At 47.6% G+C, this 17,908-nt stretch overlaps 1 protein-coding gene and 1 pseudogene across 1 annotated transcript; one reads left to right on the forward strand and one right to left on the reverse strand.

Annotated features, from left to right (window-relative positions):
- The first annotated feature begins 511 nt into the window (after positions 1 to 511).
- Positions 512 to 1,171, forward strand: LOC109773173 (uncharacterized). Its single transcript, XM_020331872.1, has one exon. The coding sequence runs from the start codon at positions 512 to 514 to the stop codon at positions 1,169 to 1,171; it is 660 nt and encodes a 219-aa protein (XP_020187461.1).
- Positions 1,172 to 4,842: 3,671 nt separating this feature from the next.
- LOC109773172 (uncharacterized) lies at positions 4,843 to 17,704 on the reverse strand (annotated as a pseudogene).
- Positions 17,705 to 17,908: the final 204 nt, after the last annotated feature.

Here is a 17,908-nt window from a genome sequence, read left to right on the forward strand (position 1 = left end):
GAACAAGGAAATATAATACTAACCATTTTATTATTGCCTCTAGGGCATATTTCCAACAAACATGCCATGTGTGAATGTCTGTAGTTGCCATCTAACAGAAGTGTTAGTTGCCATGTTTGTAGGAAGAATTAGCTGGAAGTTGCCATCATAGCTGTAACAAATTTAAATCTATCATGGTTGTAGTACTATGAAAAATAGCATGAATAGAGGAATTAAGTTGCCATGCTTCTTGTAGTGGTAAGGCGTGCAATGATGGCAAGAGTGGAAAATGCAAATGTTTGAATATCATAAGTTGCCATCAAAATGAATGACTAGAGTTGCCATGTGTGATTGAATGAAATTGCCATGAGTGCACGGTGCGGCCGCGCACGTATGTAGCTGTTGTTGCATGACCTAACTTGTAATGGAAAATAATAAAAAATGCAGGTTCCAATGGGAGCTAAGGCTGTTAACCGGTTACACCGTGTTTCAAGTTGGCGACATCACGTACAAGGTTTGCACCATGCAGGACATGACGGACTCCGAAGCCGAAGACCCGGACAAGGGAATAAACTACATGGTGGCGGCGTACATAGCAGAAGGGGTGTATTACTGTCAATGCTGCAAGTTTGAAAGAGATGATATGATTTGCTGCAATATTCTGAGGGTAATGGACATGAATGGCGTGAAACAGGTGCCACCAAGATACATCCTTGAGCGTTGGTCTTGGAACGCAGATGAAGCACTCTGCCAGCATGGATCACAACAAGTACTCGCAGAGCATGAAGATGGGCCCAACACAACCATGGAAGCAGTCAGGCGTGTGGTGATGACAAGGAGATTTACAAACACAGCAGATGAGGCTTGCAAGTATGATGTGGTGAGTAGAGCAGTTGAGAGGCACACAAACGCGCTTGAAAGAGAGTTGGAGTCAATTAAGAGGAGAATGGAGGAGGAGGCACTGCATCGATTCCCAAAGAAAAGCAAGACTGCTCATATGTCAGCAGGGCCATCAACAGACAACTCGGAGGTAGGTTCCGGCGCATCCAACACGCACGTGCACGTGCGGAACCCTCCAAGGACAGTCACTAAAGGGCGACCAAAGCAAATAAGGTACAAGTCAGCACTCGAGATCCAAGCAAAGCACAAGAAGCCTACAAAGAAGACAGCGGCGGAAGCTTGGGCTACTTAGAAAAGTGAGACAGCTAGCAGGTTGTGTCTGTTGAAAATGTGCAATGGTTGGCCGAATGGTAAACTGTAGCTTCGTCCGTGGCATTTTGGTGTAGTTTACCGTTAAAATTAAAGACATTCGTTGTGGTATTAAAAAAGACATAAAAGTTGCCACATTGCTGCAAAAAATGTAGTTATTCGACTGTGGCAAAGAATAACAGTAAGATGGGGTTGTGTGAAAAATGGGGCAACTAACGGGGTATGCGTTTGTAAAATTTGGAATGATTGTGCTTATCGTCAACTGTACATGCGTCTGCGTCAATTGGGTGACTTTTAGCATTTCAAAAATCAAAAAACATAGGTGACATTGTGAGTAGACATGAGGAGTTTCCATGCTGCTTGAAAAAAAGTATTAAACTCACACTGGAAAAGAGCTGTGAGTTTTTGAGGAAAAGGTGCCACTAAATTGGAACTATGATGAACGTAAAAAAATAAAGAGCTAGTTGCAAAAAAGTGTTGCAGCAACCAGCTAATGTTTGTTTGTCATTTTGAAGAAACTACACTTTCGTGAGAACGGGCCTTTACGGAACAGAAATGTAGAAAAAAACTAACACCCTCATGGCAAACTGTGTGATCCGAAAGTGTTGTAAGAACAAAAACAAAATGTTAGCACAAGCATGACAAGCCGGAACACTTACAGAAACGAGGTCTGACATTGAAGTTATATGTTGCAAATTACAACCACAAAAGGTTCACGATAGATAGACGATGGTCTTGTGCGTTTACAATAACAACAGTGATAGTGAAAAAAGGAAAAAAAAGGAGAGGCGTGGTTCCTTACATTCATCCGAACATTGAATGTAAGTACATAGATAAAAGAAAGTGGTGTTTTATTATCTTCTGCAGTCACTTGTATCTCTTGATAGCAGCTTTGACATCAGACTCCAACCAAGCCAGCGCACCCTCCCGCTTGTTGAAATCGATAGTTGTGACCCAATTCCACAGATAGATCTTCCTAAGCTCTGCGGCTATTTCCTTGCTCAAAGTTGGCACCTTCCTGCCTTGCCACTTTGCAACATATTCGAGGGTGTAGACACCATAGTCGTAGATGTTTTCAGTGATCATTGTGGGAACAAAGGGTAAAATAAATAAATTAGAAGTTGCCATGCTAAAAGAAGCATAAACTTTAGTACTAGAAGATTATTATGGCATGGGGGCAAGTGCAAAAAATGATGGCGTGTGATGAGTAAGTAAACATTTGGGTAAAGTGTGGCAGTGAGAAAAGTAGCATGTTGATAAATTTGAAAATGACATGGTTGTGAGAATGGCAGAAGCAGAGTAGTAAATGTTGGAGAACGCAGTTAGACAGAAAAGTTGCCATGTGAAGTGGATTAGAAAAAATGACACGTTGTATGTAGTATACTATTCATAGTAAGCACAGGAAAAAGGGGGGAAGTAACGTTGGACGGGGGTTTCGTAGCAGGTTGCAAAAAGGTTAGTGATCTTGGCAGAAATTGGCATGACCCTATGAATGAAGCCATGGCATCAATTGGGGGGGGGGGGTGAAGTTGCCATGTAGTATGTGTTGGAGTTGGCATGTTAATGTAGTTGTAGGGTGTAATGTAGAATAAAGAAGTGAAGTTGCCATGGGCCTAGAACTAAAGTTGTCATGCAGTATGTAGTGAAGTTGCCATGTAATATGTAGCTAAGTTGCCATGGGGCTAAGACTGAAGTTGCCATGCAGTATGTAGTAAAGTTGCCATGTAACATGTAGTGAAGTTGCCATGTTCATTTAATCGAAGTTGCCAAGGTGTAAAGACAAAAGAAGGGCAGAAGCTTACGTGTTTCCCTGCTTTGTGGACTTCACATACTCGATAGGGAAATGTTTGATCTGGACCTTCGAGCCACTGTAGTGACGCGCCCAGGTTTCCTTCAAGTTGTTGATGAAAAAATCTGCGTGGGAGCGAAGCGACTCGTCATCTCCCGAACGGATTGAGTCGAGAACTTTGAAGCGTTGCTTCGCCAAGTTGATGGAAATCGTGTAGTAGTGACCAGTTTTCTCGTGTGGGTCCTCGGGAGCTGTAACCTGTTGAAACATCGCGAACATCACCTGCACAATACGCGGGGAAAAAGTGTAAAAGGTAAAAGAACCATAAGGGATAGTTAACAAAACAGGGAGGTGATACTAAGAATAACAGCTGTGTGACAGTGGGTGTAGGGTGTAATGGGATGCAACATGTTGATCGTATGCTACAAGCAAAAAAAGCAGTGGTGCAAAAAAGGTCTCAACACCCAAAAAGGAGAGGCTACATACAAATTTCTTCATTGTGAGCTTGAAGTCACCATGTTGGTCAAACACTTTACGAATTTGTTTGTGAGAGAAGTCGCCATCAAAAATCCTCCTCGTGATGGTTGTGCTCATAATGATCTTATCGGGATGGATGTCGGCGTGGCTGTTGATGAAGCCAATACCCGCAGAGATAACATTCTGAGATAGTCTCCCGGTAGGCATCAGGGACTCAGCGAGATCATCCATGTGAACAAACGTCTCATGGCAGTCGATGACCTTAGTTCTGTCCAAACATGAGCTGGAATAAATGAGCAATAAAAAAATAAAAAAGACTGGTACAGATGAAGAAAGGTCTGAACTAAAAAGGTTGTAGCAAGAAGTGGAGGATGAGAAGAAACTTACTCTCTGATTGCATTCATATGCTTGCTGTTGCTTCGCGCATTTCCAAAACGCCTAACGATTTCGTAAAGTGCTTGTTGTTGCTTTGTGGCCTTTATTGGAGGTTCATAGTCCACTTCGGGGGGGGGGGGGGGGTTTGCACAACCCTTGCCTGCCGCACAGAACCTGGGGTGGCGCTGCTCTGCACATCAACAGAAGTGGTAGCGTGTGCGACAGGTGAGCTAGAAGGGGCTTTTGGCTGCATTTTTTTTCCGGAGGAGCACATCCTACTCCATCTTGCATAGGGCATCATCCATTGATGATGATATCTCCATAGGTGATCCTGCGTGTGGTAAACAAACTTGTCAGGAAGGCAATTTGTAAATAGCCATGCAGTTAATACAAAGAAAAAGATGACAAAATAGGGCAATGGACACATGGAGTACAACGTCTTGGAATTGCCAACAAAAGAAAAAAAGTCAGGTTGCCACCGCAAAAAGTGATAGGTGGATAGTACCTTGAACAATAGGCTCGGCAAATTTGACAGCCTTTCTGCCATCAACAATTGGCTGCGCCATCATCTGCTCCGGCTGTGACGGGAATGCATAAGACACTGGGATAGCATCAACTGGCTCAATTGGCTGGTTCAAATCAATTCCGAGGCTGAACGATGGTGGCGTGAAAGCCATAGGGTGCCTGAAATCGCGCTCATTCTGCTTTTCGATCACACCAAGAGACGCTGCCAACGGAGACAAATCAACAAAGACGTCCATGTCAACTGATCCGGCATCCTTAGGATTGGAAGTGGGGCACGGAGTCGTGTCCGGAATATCGATAGGCACCTTCTTGGTTGTCCCTTTCACTGGATGGTCAACACTTGGAGTGTAAGGGACCCCCATATCCAGTGGGACACGTGTGTGCTTGAGCATTGGATTTGGATGAATCTTTTCTTTCTAAGGGACTATCGGTTCCTGGACCATTCCACCTCCAAGTACATTTGTCTGAACTGGATCGACAGTCTTGCCCTAGGGGGCAGGCGGGAACAAGGTTGAAGCAGACACATACCCTGTGTCCTGACGATGCACGTTGCCTGACTAATCAGCTTTGTTCCGAGGGCTCTTCCTGGTACCGACTGCCTGTTTAGTTGATTTCTTGTCAGTAACGTGTGGACCAGCTTTGGAAACAGTGTGCGGATGAGCAGCACGATCATGCGGGCCAGCCTGATGTCCTTGTTGCGTGACTGCCGGACCCTTGTTTTGAACAGCAGTTGAGGCGGCCAAACTCGTGCAATCTTTACCTACTGACTGAGGTTTCTCAGACGTATCAACAGTGGAGTTTGGCGCATTCACCTTAGGCTGGTGTGGTTGGTGCAGAGGATCAGACAGTAGTGGGCTACCTTCGAGCCCTTGACTCATCGATACCAATGCCGGCGCAACGTCAGGTGATCTTGGGGACATCAATTCATCAGAGCCCCCTGATGCTACACCTTCGTTGCCGGTCAACACGGCAGCAACAGATGACAACAACTTGACTGCTGCATGAGAACTAGTGGCAGCAGGTGCTTTAACAAAGTCCACATTGTCAGATGAAGCAAGCTTAGCATGCATGCGCTGCAACGGGTCTTTCTTGGTAGGTTTAGTCGTATGACCAGACACATTTCTTCTCTTCTTTAGCCTGCATGTAAGTAAGGTAGTGACAATAGAAAGGCTGTAAGTTGCCGTGCATGAAAGTCGTAAGTAAAAAATGACTGTGGTGTAAAATGAAGGTTAAAGGGCTGCAAAACAGAGGGAAAAAAGTTGGAAGTATGAAAGAAGCAGAAAAGTTGCCATGTGGTTTAATTTGTAACCATGAATGAAAATAAGATGAAGCAGCAATAGAAAGTGCATGTGATGTGGATCAGTAGGTAGTAATGAAAAGGCATTTCTATAAGGGTTCAAGTTACCACATGGTGGGTACCCCGAAAGTTGGGACATGTGGTAGAAGAAAATGTAAGGAAGTAAAGTTGCCACCTTAGAGGGTATGAGAGCAAAAAGTGGGGGGTGACATAAGTGTGCAAGGTAAAAGGTTGCCATGTATGGACAACTAGAAGTTGCCATGTAATGTATGTAAAAGTAGACATATGAAAACATAACACTTAAAAAATGTACATATGTCATAGTGCTACCCTTTTAGCCTCACCCCTCATGTCCTCAAGGACAACCGGATCTCCCGTGTTGGAGGATGCGAAGCGAGGAGATGAACGTGTAGCCGTCTGAGCCTTGCCTGCACGAGCAGAAGATCTGGGAGGCTGTTGGGCGATTTTCTCTATGGTTACTCTTCCGCCAGCAGTTGCCTCCCTACGAGAAAAACAAAAAAAGCATTAGTTGCCGAGTGGGAAGCATGAAGCAGAAAATAGATGTAATAAATAATAAATGATTTAAAATTGCAAGAAAGAGTGGTGAACAGGAAAGTATACCTCTTTCTAGCAGCACCGGGGTCCAACTTTGTCTTTTTAGAAGCAGCTTGTAGGTTCGCATCTTGTGCTTCCCTAACCCTTTTCGAGGCTCGAGTACCAGAACGACCGCCCAAATCCTGTACGATGGATGTCTCAGCACCTCCGCAATTGTGCTCAGGCGACGTGTCATGCTCGTTGCCGTCCATTCTGTTATCGCCATCATTACGGGTGTCGTCTTGCGGGTCATCATCGTTGTAGTCACTGTCGTCAACTGATAAGTCTTCATCGCTAGGGGGTACCTCTTGCGAATCGTTGTGGTCATATCTACCCCTAGACCCAGTTGGACGAGAAGTACCTGAGGGAGTCCTGGACTAAGGGGTCCTCGGGCGTCTGGCCTGGTAGCCATGGGCCGGACTGATGGGCTGTGAAGATATGAAGACCAAAGACTCTCAACGTGTCCGGATGGGACTCTCCTTTGCGTGGAAGGCAAGCTTGGCGATCAAACATGAAGATTCCTTTCCCTGTAACCGACTTTGTGTAACCCTAGATCCCTCCGGCGTCTATATAAACTGGAGGGTTAGGTCTATAGGACCGAATACTCATTACCATAGTCATACAAGCTAGACTTCTAGGGTTTAGCCATTATGATCTCGTGGTAGATCAACTCTTGTAATACTCATATTCATCAAGATCAATCAAGCAGGAAGTAGGGTATTACCTCCATAGAGAGGGCCCGAACCTGGGTAAACATTGTGTCCCCCGTCTCCTGTTACCATCGATCCTAGACACACAGTTCGGGACCCCCTACCCGAGATCCGCCGGTTTTGACACCGACATTGGTGCTTTCATTGAGAGTTCCGCTGTGCCGTCCTCAAAAGGTTTGATGGCTCCTTCAATCATCTACAACAATGCTGTCCAAGGAGAAGTCTTCCTCCCCGGACAGATCTTTGTATTCGGCGGCTTCGCACTGCGGGCCAACTCGTTTGGCCATTTGGAGAAGATCGAAAGCTACGCCCCCGGCGTCAGGTCAGATTTGGGAGCTTGAATTACGTCACGGACATCCGCGGAGACTTGATCTTCGACGGATTCGAGACCGCGGCAGTCGCTCCCTATCACCTCGATGAACATGACTTAAATCTGTCATCGAACCACATCCAGGAGATTGCTCCTGTAACTACTCTGGCCTTAGATCCGGAGCAAATCGCGCCATCCGAGGACGGGAAGCTCAACCCCGCCACGGAGGCCATAGATTCCGCGGCGTTGGAGCCGCACACAGACTTAGCCTCATGTGATATCTGTGTCACCGGAACTCTGGACTCGTTCCCGGCTATAAGTTCCAAACAATGTGCGTCCGCACACGCCGAGCTTGGTCGGTTATCGATCTTCGAATTCAGTTCCACAGACATCTTCCGACACTCGCCTTTCGGCGACGTGCTAGACTCATTAAAGAATCTGTCCTTGGCGAGGGACTCACAGCCGAATTATGTCCGGTCCAAACGGGAGGCTGATGATGGAGAAGTTTGTTTCCCACCCACCACCCACTTCATAGCCACTGTCGAGGACTTAACCGACATGCTCAATTACAGCTCTAAAGACATCGACGGTATGGACGACGATGCCGATGAGGAGCAAGGCCAAAACCCGCCATTTACTGGATGCTGGACGGCCACTTCTTCGCACGATGCATACATGGTGGATACACCTAAAGAAACTAATGACGATGACAAAGAAGATCCAGTTGAGGATAAACCCCCTGAGACACAGCCCAAACGCCGGCGCTCCCACCACCGCTCTAAGCCACGTCGTTCCGAAAACAACAATACTAGCACCGGAGAAAATAATACTCCGGACGATGCCGAAAACAATGAAGGCCCTGTTGAGATAACTTCTGAACAGGAGGAACAAAGAAACGGGCACGTTAGCCCCGATGAACATGCCACACATGAAGACTCGGAGGACAGTCATTATCTGCCACTCTCCGAGGATGAGGAGAGCCTCGACAACGAGGATTTCATCATACCTGAGGAACCTCTCGAGCAGGAGCGCTTTAAACGCCGGCTAATAGCCACTGGAAGGATCCTGAAAAAGAGACAGCAACAGCTTCAAGCCGACCAAGACCTGCTCAATGATAGATGGGCAGACATCCTAGCAGCCGAAGAATACGGCCTCAAGCGCCCAACTAAGTGTTACCCAAAGCGCAGATTGCTACCTCAGTTCGACGAGGAGGCAGCAGAACTTATACCACGCGGTCGGGACAATGCGGCCGACCGACCACAACGCGGTCGAGATAAAACGGCAACCCAAGCCGAACAGCAGCCCGCCGCACCGCAACGAAAAAACAGAGATAAGACAGCTCGGGATTCTACATATAACCTTCGACAGGACAGTAGAGCAGGACATACCAGATCGATCTACGAATCGCGAGGACATGCTTTGACACGCGATGACGGCCATCTATTCGGACGTGACAAACCTAGTCATGCCTGGGCCGAAAACCGCAGACGGACTCTATCTGAGCTACGTCGCGACGTGGCCCAATTTAGAGGCGCCGCACACCCACTCTGCTTCACTGATGAAGTAATGGAGCATCAATTCCCAGAAGGGTTTAAACCCGTATCGAATCATACGATGGAACAACTGACCCCGCGGTGTGGATCGAGGATTTTCTTCTCCATATCCATATGGCTCGCGGAGATGACCTCCATGCCATCAAATACCTACCACTAAAACTCAAAGAACCAGCTCGGTACTGGTTAAATAGTCTGCCGGAAAACTCTATCGGCAGCTGGGAGGACTTGGAAAACGCCTTTCGTGGCAACTTCCAAGGAACATATGTCCGGCAACCAGATGCCGATGACTTAAGTCACATTGTCCAACAGCCCGGAGAGTCAGCCAGGAAGCTCTGGACTAGATTCTTACTTAAAAAGAACGAAATCGTCGACTGTCCGGACGCGGAAGCCCTAGCGGCCTTCAAAGACAGTGTCTGAGACGAATGGCTCGCCCGCCACCTTGGACGAGAAAAACCAAAATCCATGTCAGCCCTTACCGCTCTGATGACTCGCTTTTGCGCGGGCGAAGACAACTGGCTGGCTCGTAAAAGCAGCAGCGCCAGCGATCCGGGCACGTCCGAAGTCCGAGCAGGCAATGGCAAGCCGCGATGCAGCAATCACAAACACAATGAAAAACGCACGACACAATGGTCAACGCTGGATTCATCAGTCCCAAAACCGGTCAACGGAAAAAGCCATTCAAGGCAAACAAGGACGGACCATCCGCTTCAGACAAGATACTGGATAGGCCCTGCCAGATTCATGGCCACCCCGACAAACCAACCAATCATACCAACAGAAGCTGTTGGGTCTTCAAGCAAGCCGGCAAGCTCAAAGCCGGACACAAGGGGTGGAGGCTGCCCGGTGATAGCGGCAACGAAGAAACTCACTAAACAAATACTAGGGGTCAAAAGCAGTCCCCCCCCCCAAAGTAAAAACAGTGAACATGGCATATGTGACGCACACCCCTATAGGGGAACGCACGGAACACTCCCTCTGTACAGAAGAGCACGCCACGGCTAACTCAGCCGAACTGCACAGCGGCCCTGTCACACCGCCCACCTCATCGGCCATTAAGCCGCTGGTCTCCATTCAACATGACCGATTAATGTCCATATTGGACTAGCAATTCGGCTTCCGCCGTTCGCCTAAAACGCCTAGGAATTTGGTACTATGCATACATAATTATGCACTTGAAATACCCTGGGCATCGGCGGAAGCACAATACGGAAGGACTTGCAAGCACTTCCACAGCCTCTCCTATTTCTTCTAACTACCTTTTTCTCTCTTATGTTCCCTCCACAGGTGATTCAGAGGCTGGTTATCTCACGGACTCTATCGGAGTTCGGGTTTGTACATTTATCCAAGGGCCATTCCCATCAAAGGAGCCCCTTAACCGAGGACAGGTGACGCAGACGTGCGACAGGAGGTCCAAAATAACTTTTTGTAGACCGTACTCTATATTTCGAGCCTGTAAGGTGCCTTTTTCCTCAGCCTTCGACCCCTGGCATGTCAAATAGACGGGGCTATGGCGTTTTTATCTGCAACATAACGATTGGCATATCACTCAGGTCCCAGAGAACATAATCTGTATTCATCATTCGCCTTTTTCTAAAGAACTGAATTTTGCTCCTTTGGATGTTTTCACACCTCGGCATAACTTGCCAGGGGCTAGGGATGAGAACAAATGAGTTGCCGACAAAGTCCGAACAGCTCTATAGCGTACCTCGGCGTCTCGAGTTTGGCCTGATATGCATCAGCTCCGAATCATGTCTTGGGTCAATAGTTGGGTTGCCCGGCTCCTGTGCTTGCTACCTTACGTTCCGCTCTATCGGCTAAGGTAGTAAAGAGAGAACTACTGCGATTGTGCTTCCGGTTCATCTGGTCAAGCACCTCAGTAGAGAAAGCCGAAAACTGACTGTCATGATGCGGCGAGAGCTGGTCAACCACTTGATGACTTATCGGGATCTTTCGCGATTCCCTCCGTATTATACGAAGGACCTTTTCTTCAGGTCACATATGCAACGCACCATATTGGAATAAGCCCTGTGCATACCAGGGGCTATATCGTAGACCCACCATAAAACTCCTATGGCTAAGTGAAAGTTTTAACGCCCTATAGTCCGATTGCCTAGTTCGCCGCATTGACACCTCCTTAATGGACCAAGACGTTGGGTCAAGAGTGATCAAATGCTATTCCGAACACCGCCGTATTTTTTGCGAGAGGGCTGAAGCCGACGACTGGAAAACTTTCATATTATACAAAAACGGCCGCACAGGAGGAATACAAGTTTTTAGGCGAAACTAAAAAGAAACTAGCCCTATTATAATATTCTCTTTTACAATTTTCATACAAATTCACTCGAAAATTACATCTTTTGAGCATTGACCCTCTATTAAGCGGGCACCCTCTAAGACATCCTCGAAATAGTGCTCTGGCGCGTGACTATCCTTGCCCTTGGGTGGATTCTTCGCTGCAACATCGGTGGCCTTCATCTTCGCCCAGTATGTCTTGACACGGGCAAAGGCCATCCGTGCACCTTCAATGCACGTTGGTCGCTTCACAGCATCGATACGCGGCACCGCGTCAGCAAGTCGCTGCACCAAACCAAAATAACTATCCGGAACTGGCTCGGTTGTCCACAGCCGGACCACGATGTCCTTCATGGCAGCAACGGATAGCCTGTGAAGTTCGGCCCATTGGGTCATCTGTTCGTTTAGCGATAGCGGGCGCTTCGACGCACCGAATTGTGACCAGAAAAGCTTCTCCGTTGTATATCCTTCTTGCGCTTGGTAAAACTGCGCCGCATCAGCCGCACTCTTCGGCAAGTCCAATAACGCGTCTGGAGAACTCCACACTTGGTTAAGCGGGATATAATTCGGATCGCCGAACTTAGTTTGCAATAAAAAGGGCTTACCAGCCGCGATCTCCTCAGCTTGCTGGATCTCCTCCCGAGCCGCTCTAGACTCGGACCGCACTTCTTTTGCCTCTCGTAAGACCTTATCAAGATCAGCTGCTTTTGCTTTATTATCCTTCTCGAGGAATTCGCAGCAGCTAGCGGCACCTTCGAGCTCACGCGTCATTTTGGATATTTTCTCCTCGTCCTGACGCCGAGCAGCCTGTTCGGCCTTCAGTTCGACCGATGCCTTTTTGGCAGCCGTATTACTAAACCGGGCCTGCTCCTTGGCTCGGAATAGCTCCGCCCGAAGAATCTCAACCGCGGCAACACCATCTGCAGTTATGCATATTTTAGCATACACTCCTTCACGTCCCGCTTATATTATAAGCAAGTGCATATAATGACTGCCCCAAATACATACCTTGCAACTCGTCAAGACGCTTATGGATAAGCGTGATGTCCTCACTCACCACATCAAGCTTCGCTGAAGCTCGGCGACTTGTGTAGTGCGGGTGGTCACTGAGGGGGAAATTGCCTGTGTTCCAATTCAATCACATCATTCCCTGAGCATATCTCTTTTGATCCTCTGATCGCCTCCCTTGGGAAGCCAATCCAAGTCTCAGGGGCTACTACCTATATACAGGTTCATTTTGCGAATAAAACGCAGTTGAAAATATTACATCACAAACCTCGAAGCCTCTTAGCAGGCTCGTGAAGGCTTCATGCAATCCGCTCTTCGCGGACAGAACCCTCTCAACAACCGTACCCATCAAGGTACGGTGTTCCTCTGAGACGGACGCTTGTTGCAGCATGTTCGTCAATATATCCGATGCTTCCGGATATTCGGAAGCCGCCGTTGGAGCACGGCCTCCCTTTGAAGGAACCCGTTTTCTCGTCCCTACAATCATCGCCGGCTGTAAACCAGATAGTCCGGGGTCTTCATTGTTGGCCCCCGAACCCTTGGCGACTAGGGTAGCACCTCTGGGTGATGTCTTCTTCATCCCCCGCACTGCTTGCTGATCGGGAGAGACCCTCCGGGACGACACTTCACAGTCGTCCGCCTTATTGGGCGAGGAAATTGGTGGAGGCGTTTCGCTCTCCATCATCTCCGGAAGAAGGTCCCTCGAGGAGGAGCATTGTTGAAGAGGACGGTGTGCCGGACTGCAAAATATATATTCCCAATGTTACCTTGGTAGCGGGAAAGGAACGAGATATGTTTAAGAACTCCCTTGTTCAACTTACAATTTGGCCAGAGGTTTATCCTCACTATGGAACAGTGCGACAACGTCGTCTTCCAAGCCTGAGCCGCCTGACGATGGCATCTTGCCTCGCTTGGGGGCCTTTTCCTCCCAATCTTCGGAGGTGCCCCTTTTCTTACCCTGGGGGGAAGGTACCTTGACTTCTCCTTCACTTTTGTCTTCGGACGACGGAATTTTGATTCCCCCGGACGCAGTGCCTGATATACCTTCAGGGTGGAAGCCGTTTTTTCCTTTCCGCTTTCCGCCTTATCCTCCTCCACAGGCATCTGGAATGGTGTCGGGGCCAGCATCCTTGTTAGTAGGGAATCCGCTGAGTCTTCGGGGAGGGGGGCCGAACACCTGATTCACTCTGCTTTCTTTATCCAGCCCTGGGAATAGGCAGTATGCTTAGTAACATATTACAGCGTACTCAAAGCATTCGGGAGTTAAGCGCTTACCGGGGTATCCGGATGGTTGCAATCGAGGCCGATGTCCTCGGTGGTATCCGGCCATTGTTTTCATTTCCCGAAAAGCAATTTCCACATCCCTTTGTGCGTAGTGCCAAAGAAGTGTTGGAGGGTTTGCGCTCCTTCCGGATTAAACTCCCACAGGCGGAGAGGCCGTCGTTGGCACGGTAGAGTCCGGCGAACTAGCATTACTTGAACCACATTGATAAGATCGATGTCCTTCTCAAGGAGGCTTCAGATGCGGCTCTGCAGAGTTCACACTTCATCGATTGATCCCCTGTCTAGCCCCTTATTGTTTCACGACGCGGGCTGAGTCGGAGGGCTAGATCCAAAGGTAGGAGCAGCGGCCCACTTGGAACCACGAGGCTCGGTGATATAGAACCACTCCTGCTGCCATAAATTTGAAGATTCTGTAAAGGATCCTTTTAGCCAAGGAGCGTTAGTAAGCTTGCTCACTGTGGCACCACCACACTCCGCCTGTCTCCCCTCGATCACCTGCGGCTTCACATTGAAGGTCTTCAGCCATAAGCCGAAGTGTGGAGGGATTCAGAGGAAAGCTTCGCACGTGACGATAAATGCCGATATGAGAAGGAAGGAGTTCGGGGCCAGATCGTGAAAATCTAGCCCGTAATAGAACATGAGCCCACGAACAAAGGGATTGAGAGCAAACCCTAAACCTCGGAGGAAGTGGGAGATAAACACGACCCTCTCGCCGGATCTAGGGGTAGGAATAACCTGCCCTTCAGCAGGGAGCCAGTGGAGGATTTCCGCGATCAGATATCTTGCCGCTCAGAGTTTCGCGATGTCTTCCTCTGTAACAGAAGAAGCCACCCGCTGGCCTTGAAGTCTGGAGCCAGACATGATCGAGGTTCGTGGTGATTGAAACCCGGGTGTTAGAGCTCGAGGTGGGGAAAGTTGAAGAAGGAGCAAGCACAGAGGAGAAGGGCGGGTCTGTACCCCTCTATAAAGGTTGTGAACATCGAAACGCCTCCTCTCAGGCCTTAAAACATGCCTATTCACAAGGAATCGTACCAAAGAGACGATTGGATTACCCACGTCCGTGTTGATAAGAATCCCGTAATAAGGGGACACGATCTCTGCTTCGACAAGACGTGCCAATAGGGGCCACGCCTCGAAACGTGGAATGGCGGGACAAGAAACGGTTCGAAATAAAGACCGGGCCAGCATGATGTCATGTTGTAGAAAGTTGTCAGCAGATTGGACTCGTGAAATATTATACTCTCTACAGCTGTGTGTGTGATATTTATGTTGCACATCCGGACACATCTCTTGTCCGGAGACTATCTTGGAGTTCGGAAAGGGGAACCCGCCTTGCAATGCCGAAGACAATTTGCGCGCCGAACACCTCGTCATTGAAGCCTGGTTCAGGGGCTACTGTGGGAGTCCTGGACTAAGGGGTCCTCGGGCGTCCGGCCTGTTAGCCATGGGTTGGACTGATGGGCTGTGAAGATATGAAGACCGAAGACTCTCAACGTGTCTAGATGGGACTCTCCTTTGCGTGGAAGGCAAGCTTGGCGATCAAACATGAAGATTCCTTTCCCTGTAACCGACTTTGTGTAACCCTAGATCCCTCCGGTGTCTATTAACCAGAGGGTTAGGTCTATAGGACCGAATACTCATTACCATAGTCATACAAGCTAGACTTCTAGGGTTTAGCCATTACGATCTCATGGTAGATCAACTCTTGTAATACTCATATTCATCAAGATCAATCAAGCAGGAAGTAGGGTATTACCTCCATAGAGAGGGCCCGAACCTGGGTAAACATTGTGTCCCCCGTCTCCTGTTACCATCGTTCCTAGACGCATAGTTCGGGACCCCCTACCCGAGATCCGCCGGTTTTGACACCGACAGTGCCACCGCGAACAAAAGAATGAAACTGGTGGCAACTTCTTCTCCGTCACCAGCCGACATTGCAGTCCAGCCCCTTACAAGGTTGCCAAGGAGGTTGGTCATACCGGACACAAACTGTCCAACGAGATTCTCGACGTTACTTCACGCCTGCATTTGGAAAACACAAAAAGAACAAAAATGGAAGAGGCCAAAAATGCTCAGCCAGGAGTATGAGTTATGTTGGAAAAATTGCTGCATCAGAAAATGTTGTGTGGTACTAATAGTTAAAGGGCATGCATCGTTTGTGTGACTGTCCATCCATTTGCTGAAGTTGTCGAGGCCCCCAAAGATGCTGTAGTCAACATTGTGCTCTCCCATAAGCTGAAAAAAAGAAGAAGAAAAGGTGGCAAGTTTGAAAAGTCGGTAAAAAGATGAAAGTTAACTAAATTCATCAATGAAATGTGAGAACTAAAATTGGCATGGTAAATTATGAAATTGACCATGATCGATAAACTGCATTTGCAATGGTGAAATAACTGAATTTCCCATGTTGAAGTTATCGTTTGTCGTGGCAATTAGCGATCATTTTTCATGGCAAGAAAATGTGAAAAAATGGTCGCAACTATTTGGTGGACGGCGAGTTTGCCATGATGCAGGAGAACTTTGTAAGTGTGCCTTGTTGAAGTGATAATTGTAAGGGGCAATTGTACAGATGTACAACAGCATGGCAATGAAGCCATGTGAGCTGAGTTAAACTTGCCATGGGGTAAATGTATAGTAAAATTTATGATTTATGTAGAAAAGTAAATTGCCAACGATAAGACAGGAAAGAATTGGGCCATGGGCCGTAAAGTATAGTGCGGATAGAAGGACTAGCCTGTAGCTTGCCAAATGTCCCACCGGGCTTCCTGTCCGCAGCGAGAACAACCTTGATTGCAGCATCAGTCCAAGCACACGCAACAAATTTATGAGGTGGAGGCAGTCCACCAACCGGGTTTAGTTTGACAGTGCTGATGTCAAGCTTATCGAGATACATGAGCTGAAGAGAAAGTGTGAGACATGCAGGTCAAGCGACTGGCATACAAAAAAATGTTGTAATGCGTAAAATGAGTAAGAAAGCAGAGTCGAGTATGGGGAGGGGGTGCGAATAAGAATATAAAAGAAAGATGGTTTGGCATTAAGTAAACTTGCCGTCAGATGCAGCCGGCAGCCTTTGTTGAACAATTTGTTTGACAGTGAAGTGTGAAGGAAACCAACTATGAACTTGCACCAGTTCATGTTGGCAACATTCCCTATCTGGTCCTGTGAGATGGAGGAAATGACAAAAGAACAAGGAAAAAAGCGTAAGCTGCATCATTTTTTTTGGTGAAAAAAAAAGGAGATAATGATCTTCAAAGCTAACAAATGAAAATGAATGACTAAGCAGGTAAGGTGCACGCGGGGTACATGGCAAAAAGTTCATACCAAAACAGGGAAGCATCTGCTGCTGGGGCGTAACGATGTCGTGGGAGCAAATACATTTGAGATGAGGTACATAAGCAGCTTCCTCTTGAAATCATCATCGCTTGTTTCCATCGCAGCAAGCATGTTCGCAAAAGCAGAGTTCGCCGGGAGGGCCGTAAGACCAGGGAACATCTCAGGAAAAAGACGTGCTTGCACTTCCATATCGATGTTGTATGGGACATCCATGCCGCCATTGGGGACACCAAGTGTATTGAAAACAGATTCCTCATCAAGTGGAATCCTACCACGTCCTGGTATGACAAATTCCCTCTTGTCTGGATGGTATAACCTCGCAAACCAGTCACACATGGGGTTATTTAAGTTAGTGCACTGAATGTTCATCAACACCTGCATACCCATTTCCTTTGCAGCTTCTTTCTGGGCATCATCGAAATCTTCATACAGTCCCGTTAGGCGTTCATGTGATCCCCTGTTGCGCGCGGCTTTCTGCTGTTAAATACATGTGCAAAAATTTAAGTTAGAAAAGGTGATAATAGGGGCTTAGGGGTTGGTACCATCACAGACAAATACATGTTTAACATGAAAAAGAGAGATAGAGGCATGTGGACTGTACATACCTTCTTTGCATTCCGGTTAGCAGCACCCGCAACTTCAGCTTTGGGCGGCATGAAGTCTTCATCGTCGGAGTCAGGGGCGTTCCGAACCATAGTGCTGCCAAAAAATGTCAACACGAAACGTCAGTGCACCCTAAGTGATAATAAAGTTGCCATCCTAAAGCGTGAACTAAGTATGTGTACTAGAAGCTGACAGCTGGGAAATGTGAAGCACAAATAGTAAGAATGTTGCCATGTGGCCGATGGTGAAGTCACACTAACAGTGCGCCAGGTGGTGAGAAATGACATGCAGAAAAACGGGACATGTACAGATGTCAAGTATGCAAAAGTTGCCATAAAAAATGGAAATATATCTGCAAAAAAAAAGATAAACGGGTATGATAGCACTGTAGTTCCATCCACACTATAGATGGGACATGTGGTAAATTGCCATCGACTAAGCCGCAGTCAGCAGACAAAGAAAGCGGAAACATAGTTCGCACGATTCACTCTCTCTGAAAGTCATACGTATATAAGTAAGAAATTGCAGTTGAAAGTAGTAACGTCAGAAACTTGCCATCAGCATGAACGG

The sequence above is a fragment of the Aegilops tauschii genome, chromosome 2 (genome assembly GCF_002575655.3).
Source record: "Aegilops tauschii subsp. strangulata cultivar AL8/78 chromosome 2, Aet v6.0, whole genome shotgun sequence".
Lineage (NCBI taxonomy): Eukaryota > Viridiplantae > Streptophyta > Magnoliopsida > Poales > Poaceae > Aegilops > Aegilops tauschii.